Source organism: Microtus ochrogaster, chromosome 16, assembly GCF_000317375.1.
Source record: "Microtus ochrogaster isolate Prairie Vole_2 chromosome 16, MicOch1.0, whole genome shotgun sequence".
Classification (NCBI taxonomy): Eukaryota; Metazoa; Chordata; class Mammalia; order Rodentia; family Cricetidae; genus Microtus; species Microtus ochrogaster.
Window position 1 is genome coordinate 4,864,356 of NC_022018.1, and position 10,274 is coordinate 4,874,629.

At 38.5% G+C, this 10,274-nt stretch overlaps 1 protein-coding gene across 7 annotated transcripts in view; it reads right to left on the minus strand.

Annotated features, from left to right (window-relative positions):
* Nucleotides 1-2,085: 2,085 nt before the first annotated feature.
* Nebl (nebulette) overlaps nucleotides 2,086-10,274 on the minus strand; it is a 350,526-nt gene continuing 342,337 nt past the window's right edge. For all 7 annotated transcript variants that reach the window (XM_005354653.3, XM_026782975.1, XM_026782974.1 and 4 more), the window contains 2 exons: nucleotides 9,043-9,149; nucleotides 2,086-7,296 (listed from right to left, as the gene is read on the minus strand). In XM_005354653.3, the coding sequence (XP_005354710.1) occupies nucleotides 7,120-7,296; nucleotides 9,043-9,149 (284 nt within the window). In that variant the 3' untranslated portion in view covers nucleotides 2,086-7,119. The remainder of the gene's footprint in view (nucleotides 7,297-9,042; nucleotides 9,150-10,274) is intronic.

Sequence of the window (10,274 nt, forward strand, 5' to 3'; positions counted from 1 at the left end):
GACATCTGTGATGAGGCTGACAGGCACACCTGGAACTCATCCCAGAGAATAGGAAGCTTCTGGAAACACAGAAAGAAACACAGGGTTTGCCTCACTGGAGTGTTCCAGATATACAGGGAGGAAAAAGGAGGTCGCCCAGAGTGGCCTAGCTTCCTGTAGATCGAATGGAGCATGGGCAAAGACTTAATAGCGGAAATCAGTTCTCTGAACAGTGGCTACCATGAACAAGAATCCACTTCTGCCCATTTTGCCAAAGCTCCTGCCACCAGCAATCACCTCTTCAATTCTTTCTAGCCTCTCTCCGTGCTTTTCCTCATCCATACTTTCCACTTATGCACAACTTGTGCTTCCTCCTGACTTTTGTATCTTACAGTTTTCAATAGTATAACCAGGGGCCCCTTCTCTGTCTACCAGAGTTTAAAATCAGACATATTTGGGATATCTTAGCTAATTTCCACTCTTAACCCCGATGGATGGACATGGTTCTTAGGCTGCGCTTCCGGTCACCTTGATCTAATCAACTGTGGACAGAGACATGAGTTTACATGGGGCAGAATGTGGTAACCCACATGGAATGAGCATCAGTCTGGAACATGAGTCTTTGGTCAGCAACTACCCTGCGAAAAGGCCAAAAGTGTGGCTATCATGAATCAGAAACTGGTCCACTGAAAGAGCAATCTCAAAGCTAATGAAACGATGGGGAAACATCTCCCTTTCGGAAATAAAGTAACAGATGTTCAAATTTCACCCACTTCTCTATATTAGACTACTAAAAAGCTTCAAAGATCAAAACTCCATTGTATAAATCCAAATCAGCAACCGGGCCCTCGTTTTGATATTGCCTTTCAGTCTCTGAGCCCACTCTCTCCTTTTCCCCTTTCCATCAGAATTCTACTGCTCACAGATAAAAATGCAATAGACAAAGGCCAAAGAATTCTGCTTAGAACTACAGAAAAAATGTTGAAGCTCACCCTTGGACTTGATCCAGTGTTCTGCCATCACAAAACTTCTTGTGTAGAGCAGAAGCAGATTACAAAAAAATAATAATAAAATTTTCCTTTTGTCTACTTTCCAGTATATTATATCTGAATATTTTTGTAGAAATTTGTTTTGGAAAGTATTTGGGACTCTGCTACATCTCAATTATTCAATTAATTTCAATTAACTCCACAATTTTTAAAATTAGAATAATAAAATTATAAGCATAATTCATTTGGAACCTAAATTATTCTAGGACAGTTATTCATTTCCTCTGTGGCCCAGATTTCAAAGAGCACAATTATAATCATGAAATAAAAAAGTCTTGGAGGAAGGAAGGACAGTAAATTCTTCAAGTAAACAGATACCTGGGTTATTTATTTTATAATTTCAAATAACTTGAGTATGTTTGATTCATAATACCACAGATATTCGATTCATACTTATAGAATGTGAAAAATAGAACATTCAAGATTTGGTAGAAGTGTTTACTCTATGAGCAAATGCCATTTGCAAAGCTTCTTGATTGACCTGTTTTAAATTTGTCCATCTACAAGATTTATCAGTCCACATTTTGGAAGCACTATGTTAGAGACATTTACAAAAGCAAATAATAAAGCCAAGATTCAATTTACTGAAATGAGGATGAGAGTAAAAATAGGAGCTTAGCTAACTTTTCCATTCTGAGAATGGAAGTAATTATGATCTATGATAAAGAGTCATTCCTAGATGAAAAAATCAGAGTATCATCTGTGCTCTTTCCCTCCTCCAAGTCATTTTCTTCATCTTACAGACACGTGAAAACCAACACTAGACCAGTGAAGATTTTAGTTTTGAAAAAAGTTAACTAACAAGATGCATTGCAGCAATACTTTGGTGTAAAATCAGAAAGACTGTGGGTTTAAAAAGCATATTATTATTACTTAAAACTGTATTAGTTTGGGGAAACACACTCTGCACAGCTTTTCAAAAATAAATGCACTATTTGCCATTACACATCTATCCTGTGACTGGATGAGAGTCATCACGAGGAACTCACAGGGCACTACCTGCACCCAATGACCTGTGCTCCAAAGAAACCATGGTGACAACCAAGAAGTCAAACACTTTTGTTACATTCTGTATTTATTTAAGCAAACCAAATGTGTTGATAGGAAATTAATGCATCATAAATCCTTTACAAACACATGTAGTAGACACAGAATACCAAGACCCTGAAGAGGGAATATGTGAGAACATAGTTCTATGAAAGCCACAGCCAAGATGCCTGTCTGTCATTTTCCTCCTGGCGTCATTCAAGTAGTTCCAATAGATAACAATCTGATTTCCACAAATGCTAATGGTTTTGGTGGCCTTGAAGGGTTGTGAGGGACTACAGTGTAATGCATGGGAGGCCAGGCTTTCTGTGCTATTTCAATACTGCTGTACACTATGAGGAGAAATCATTTCTTAGCACATGTTTACTGTGCAGCAATAAGATGTGAACTCATTTGCATAGGTTAGTCCTTTGGACATCACAATGTGCCTCTGGTCCACCAAGGCTTAAAGATTCACAGTGTAGAGGAAAAGAAAACATGAATTAAAGCATTTCTACTAAAATATATTTTAATAGCTGGTGTTAACAATTTGCATAACAAAAGCCAAATTATACTAATAACCTTATATCATTCTGTGATCCCCTTCCAATGAAAAATCATTTACTACCTCTTTCAAAATCATTATGTTCTCAAAGTTAATACAGTTTTACAAATTAATCACCAACCACAATTGTACATATTTCAAAGCAAACAGAATCCAAAGTACACCATTCCAATTTGTGTTTTTATCACAGGTCAAAAGCCAACAATTCCACAAATATCATGCCTGTTACACGCTTGTTGCTACTTCCAAAATGCTTAGCAATCCACTGTATGGACACAAAGGAAGGTGGCTGCATTGCAGCTTTCTCTCTCTCCTTTAAAGGAAACCATCTTAAACAATAATTGACAACAGTGATGTGTTGCTATGCAGACAGGATACCATACATCAGACACAGTGAGCATGTGGAGTCCTGGGGATAGACTGAAGTCGCGGACAGTTGGGAAGGACATTTGCCCAGGGAAGCCTGAGGAGTCCAGCATCTTATGTGTCCTTGAATGATGACCACAGAATATACCCACAATGTCCTGACTCTTTTGGTCATCTGTTATTAACAGCTACTTGCCTGAAAGGGGGCCCTAAGGGGCATGGAATCCTTCAGAAAGTTTTTCATTTTAGCATTTTAAGTTAGTTTACATAGCTTCCTACTCAACTAAAGCGTTCTCATTACGTTGTATTACCCCATACAAGTGCAATGCAGCCACATTCAGATTATCAGAGACAAACAGTTAACACAAGATCAAGTCATAAAGCTCATCATACGCAGTGAATTCAGCCTCATAATATAACTAATCTATCTCACCATAAATATTTTAAACCCCAAACTTAAACTTAATGCTTATATTTCTCAACTATATATAAATCCACAAGAAAAAGCCCAACTTTTCAGAAAATGGAAGAAGTCGATATTTTCTAAAATTCTAAACCTTAAGAAGGAAAATACAACCTGCAACATCTTTCAGTTAGGTGCATCCCACTTCTCACCACAAAAATAGCAATCATGTATCATAAAATATTGTTATAGAATATGCAGAAGCTTACTTGCTTGGTTTCCTTTCCAAGACCATAATGATAAACAAGAATAATCAAAAGGCACCTATTTTGTATATATCTATATTAGAACATTAGTATAAACTATATCCACTGTATATAGGGCTGCATTATTAAAGATCACACTTATATTCTTTATCATTTCACTGAAAGCATTCCACTAGAGGTGGAGGAACCTGAACACTGGGTGTGTCACTTGTGGAAAAGGTTTTCCCAGCATTCCTGGAGTGCTATGAACCTCAGAACAGAGAAGACCTGGAATGAAAGACTTTAGTAAAACTGGCCAAATGACATCATCATCTTGAAACAAAGGACCCTGGTGAGAGAGGGACAGTCCTAATCTCACCCATCCCCACACAGGGTGCTTAGACATTCCTAGGAGCTCCGTGGAGACTGAGATACACGGGAAGATGCAAGGGCTCCATGAAGAAGGACAACCAGATCGAAGTTCCAAACTGGGTTTGCTGCACACGTAGGAACACAAGGAGGACATGAAGTATTCATTTTGTCACAGGTTAGAAATAGTAAGCTCTCTGGAGAAAAAGAAAGTTTTTTCAAATCTGCTACAAAAGCTTACAGCAAAAGCATTATATTCTGTTGTTAAACTTTTCTCAAGAGGAACATGAACCAAATACATTTGTCTCCAGAGTCCTTGAGAAGCGTCTCAAGCATCTTCCTGTGAGTCTGTCAGGCCTGAGAAAGCACCGCATTTAGGAACAGGTGCACGCTCGCTGTGCTTGGCATTTAGTTTCCCTTAGGTTGATTTCTAAAGGGCTTGTTTTTAAATTCATCTTTAGCTGTCAGTGTGACACGTGAGATACTGGCTGCCAAACTGCAAGGGGGAGGGAGGCATGTGGAAAGTGTATTAAAAAAAATATAGCGTTTTCTAATGATGCTGAAAAAGATGGCATCTGGATATGACACATCTGGGCTCCTCTTTTCTGACGAGGTGGGTAACATCCTTACATGTGCTGGTAACAGTGTCACAACTATCAAGAGCATTGCCTGGTTCTGCCTCAGTCTGTATTGAGAATAACTGCCCCTTATTGAGTCCAGATCAGATCTTAATTCAGAAAGGCTTAAAATAGAAAAATCTTGCTATGCAAACATTATGTAAAGCTCAACATTTAGGACACTTATTTCCAAAATATGGACTGACTTTCACATTCATCAAATCTGACTTTGAAATTAATGAGTGCCAAAAACGTGGGCCATTGAGCTGCTACTTTGTAGAGACTAGCTGATATCCAGCATCATTTCAAAGTCAGCTTCGGTTGAGCTTCCTGCACACAATTATCAAAAATCATACCTTTCCTTCATTTAGCCTGAAGTTTTAATCAACAACGACTCTTTTTTTTTTAATAATTACAAACACACACAAATGGTCTGCCTGGGGGAACATAAAGACACATAACATAAATGAGCCAGCTTATCACTCTTGCTATTAGTTTTAAGATGTTTGTAAAATTATTGCAGGTGCAGTTTGGTTTTTTAGGTGTGTGTTCAAGACATGAAAACAGTTAGGAAGGTTAATTATGACTGGCTATTCAAATGACAGAAAATTAGCTCAGCTCTTTATTTACAAAGCTATAAGAACCCTTTCCAGGAAAATCTCAGTTATTTTTTTCTTTTCAATATTCTATCAGTATCACAGAAACACAGCTCAGTGTAATAAAACTTTTCTTTAAGGCAGATCTAATGAAACTACTGATTTTCAAAAGTATGGACTCACTTTCAAAGTTTTCAATAAATCAGCTTTGAGTTTGGCCTCATAAACACTTCATTCAAATGTTTTTCACTGGTGGGTGCTTTGTTAATTTCCTTGAACACATTGGGTGGATAGTCCCACAATCCCAGTATCTTCTCACAATTTTGTGACTGATCTCTCCTGTTTCACATCTCAAATGAATGCCACACTGTTTCAAGTCACAGTAGGAGGCACCATGAGAAAAACAGAGTTTGATAAACACCGACATCCACTAACTTCGACTGCAGACTGCAGAGCAAATTTCAGATACAATAGTAATGGTTCTACTTGGGGCTGTGACTTATACAAACCTTGAACACTCAAAACAAGACATCTATTTCTTTCTTAGTGAATCATCTGTTGGTTGCACCAAAAAAAAAATCTCCGATGATTTTCTTATCTAATCCTGAATGTGATTTAGAAAATGAGAACCAAGGTTGGGAAAAGAATCCTTTTTATAGACATACTTAGTGGCTATATTTCCATCCCAGAGTATGAAGACCAATTGTCAAAATATAAGACCAAATCGTTGAATTGTGGTGCAAACTTCTACTTACTGTTTTGTATTTCGTTTTCCCTCCGCTATACTGTATAGTCCATTTCCCCTTACGCAGAATGCTGTCCAATTCATTGCTCTTTTAAATCGATGGTAGTAGCATTAAGTGAGCGAAAACTATCCAGTAGATACATAAGTCTTCTATTTACTAGAGTATATGTGTATTTCCTCAGGCATGAGTCTTTCAAAGCTAGAGTTTAATACAGCAAGAAAGTCTCAAGCAACTTTTCAAAATGTTTTCTTATGAGCTGGCAACTACAAGAAAGGGCAGGGCAAGATCAGCCACACTGCTGACTTTTATAACAAGGATGGGCAAGCAGCTGCCATGTTACAGAAGCTTAAGCCCACTAGACATGCAACAGGATAGAGGCTACTAGGGAAATAATACAGATGACATTGAACTTTGCCCTTTGCAGAGTAGCTGTGAAGTTACTGGTCCTGATGGTCTGGGGACCTAAGCATGTGCTCTGCCCCACAGAATGCAAATGGAGACTGGCTGCGCCATGAAACGCATGTGAAATACCAAGAAACACTGAGAAATATAGGCTATACCCTGAAACAATGAGAAATAACTAGATCCTGGGGAGCCTAGGGAAAGGGCAAGTTTCCTGCCTGCTCCCAAAGGCTATGGTCAATATCATTTTAACCAGACTCATTCTGCCACTGCTCCCATTTATTATATTAGGCAACTCTCACTTGAATTGAAAATTACCCAATGATTCAAAAGCTGAACAATTTTTAAATTATTGGCTGTGTTGCTGGACTATGAGAATTGGCTTCAGATGATTCCAGGTGACAGCTAAGAAGTTTCATACACTTGTTACATGTAAGGGACAATCAACATCTCTATTAAAGTCTACAAAAATACATTTCCCAGAAGGGTTGAATAGCCAACTAAATGAAACCACAAACACAATTAGCAGCACCAGGTCTCCAGACCTAATGGTTTCCTTTACAGGAATTACGACGGATGCTGCTGTTTCCAGCCCAAAAGTCATTCCTTCCTCCTGGTACCTGTGTGTCTAATTGTCAAAGTAAGGATACATTATTGTAAAATAATTGCCAAGTTATCTGAAAAGTATCTTCTATCTTTTAAAAAGATTGGGTTTAGAATACATCAGAATAAAGCTCAAAGGGCAAGGAGGAAGAATTAATTCACAAACTCAATATAATTTGCCGGGAGCATGCCCGTTCTCCCGGTTCTCTGCACAGTGCCGTACATCCAGCCATCATCAATTGGTTGCACGTTGACAATGTAGTCACCATCTCGGAAGGAGACCTCGTCTTCATCCTGGGCACTGTAGTCGTACATGGCTCGGTAGGTCCTCTGAGAAAAGAAGTGATTGGGTGTTCAGTCACAGGTACAAATCTGGGTCCCAACAAACCACCACACCCATGATGAGTATGAAGGCTTATAGGCATTGCTACCTCTGGGCAGTTGCAAGCCACTGGTGCCACTTAATACTAGAAATCTCAAGTTTGTTCATCTAGAGAAGACAGATCTAAGATCAAAGCAACGATCTCAAAAGATGACACAATAATTCAACCTTAAAAGACAACAATGAAATACAATAATTAAAATAGTGAGCTTGCCTAAAAATAATCTTCAAAAGAATAACATTGGGTCCCACAAAGAGAAAATCCCAGAAGCCTTAGAAATATAGATTTTCCCCCATCCCTCGTTCTTCAGAAGATTAGTCCCTTCCCCCACTTGACAGCAAGCCCATAGTCCACTGGTTTTCTGTCAATGTCTCCCCCTTGTATAGAAAATGAACTTTTCCGAAATAAGTACTAAAAATTTTTGTTCCCTCTTAAGAATACATAAAAGAAATAATTTACTTAAACTTTACATGTTTCAGATCACAGTGCCATAAATTTCCTATAGAATGTCCTGATTTTTGATGTACATATAAGGAACATGTTGTTAAAGTGAAATTTTCTAAAGTGTGTTTTTCTCTTTGTTTTAGTTCAAGACTAATAGTTCATCTAATATTAATAGTCAGTATATCTCAAAGGCAAAAATATTCATAGATTAAAGAGACTGAGAAACGTGGCAGGCACACAAAGGACCTGAAAGCACTTGACTACCTTACAGAACATCACCTGCTTCTAAGTACTGGGAGATGCAACTTCAGCATGAAGCACCAAGTATGACCACAAAGCAATCATCCTTCTGAACCTCAACCGAATGCTAATAGGGGGGTTGTAAGGATACTTTCACTCATAGACTTTCAATTAAAATGCAGTAATTGCATGTGGTAATTGCACAGATTTGGGAGTATAGCATGTCATCTCAATACCTGGATACTATGTTTGTCAGAGTGACTGAGATATCTACTTACTATTCCTTTATGTTAAAAACATTTAAATGTCTGTCAGCTGTTTTGCCTATGTCCATTCGACTTCTGAGGCCATTGTGATGAACATGAAGTTTAACTCTTTAACCTGACTATGGCATACCCTGTACCTCATTAGGCCTGGATGAAGAATATACCCAGGTCTTTCCAATCATGAAGTAAAAATTGGGACACTGTGATGGTTTGAATCAGAAATGTTTTCCATAGGCTAAGGTATTTAAATATTTGATCTCCAGTCATGGAAAAATTTAAGACATATGTCCATGCTAGAGAAAATATGTCACTGAAAGTTGATATTAAGAGAATATAGACTTGCCCTAGTTCCAGATTACTTTTCTGCTTTGTTCTTACAGTTGACATGTGATGTCTTAACTTTGTGCTCTGGCCACCATGCCTCCTTGATCTGGGCATGGGTTCTCATCCCTCTGGAGCCCAAGCCCAGATAAGCTCACCCCTCTCTAAGTTGCTTTCGGTCATGGTGTTTCATCACCACAACATAAAAGCAACATAAAAAGGATCCCTGCTGCTAGATGTCTTGTTTGTTTTATTGCTTGGTGCAGTGTTTATTATCTGTGACCTACACAGATAGCAATGTGTCGGGTTTTTTTTTCCAATGCTGGGGGTTGAGCTCAGAACCTTACATTCTAGACAAGCACTCTGTCACCAAGCTCTCCTCACTCTGTCACCAAGCAGGATGGACTGACGTCAGCACTTACTAGGTTGGGTGAATGCTGCATGGACCTCATGGATGACACGCTGGTCTGGTGCATGTACCCGTAGCCTTGGGAGTGACTCTGCTGGTAAGCTCCGGGAAGAACAGGTGCTGCACGAGGACACACACAAATTCCTGAGGTTAAAGCCCGAATGCTCTGCCTAACCCCAAGTGACTTTGAGCACTAACAGTAAAACAAAATGTTTTCGGTGCCTATGAAATCCGAGAAGCAACAGTACAGGCAATCTCTAGATTAGTCCAAATCTTGGTAATTAAGGAGATTAATTTAAAAATCTGTTTATCACACAGTTAACTATGTTCCTTTAAAGATCAATAATTCTTTAGGAATTTCATGCAAACGGTTTGTTTTGATCATAATCATAATACCCTTCCCAACTCCTCCCTCTAAACCACCTTTGAGTCTTCTTCTGTTTTTGTTGTTTTTTTTGTTTGTTTGTTTGCTTATTTTAAACCATCAATGCCAATTTGTGCTGCCCCACTACTTTAGAGTGTGGTATACCTACCAGCAATCACACCATTAAAGGAAATGGACTCCCCCTCTCCCAGGAGTTCTCAAAATGTCAGTCAACTTTGTTTTTAAGATTTCTATTACTCTACTGTAGATGCTATGGTAAAAAAATTGAAACAAAAATTACTATATCCTTAACAAAACAAAAATCATGCTTACTAAAAAAAATACTGTGAAAAAGTAAAAAGACTCCAAAAAGTGAGGGTAAAATTTTTGACCTAATTTTATATTACCCCCTCCAACACTCAAGGGACATCATGGAAGAGTGGGTAGAAAGAGTTTAAGAACAGGAGGATGGGATAATGTATATGTATGAACACACCATAGAGTTCCTTGTCTCATTTGGCATGTCTATAACACAACCCCTACACCTAAGGCTCAGGGAATCCCCTGAAGAGGGACAGAACAATTGTAAAATCCAGAAGACGAGGACACATGCTGCTATATAGTATAGCTTATGTAGACATGCCAGGAAAACTGGCATATAAGACAATATAGTTATCTAAACAAGACTGCATACTGATAAATCCAGTCTTCATGCCAATGCATATGGGGAAATTTCACAAGATTCCACCATTTGATGAAGAGCTATAGGCCATCAATGGCTGTTGAAAATGGGAGATCAGTCTTCTTCAAGGACAAGCCCCTCTGGTCAACTCTTTCTCTCTCACTCACACTCTCTCTCTCTCTCTCTCTCTCTCTCTCTC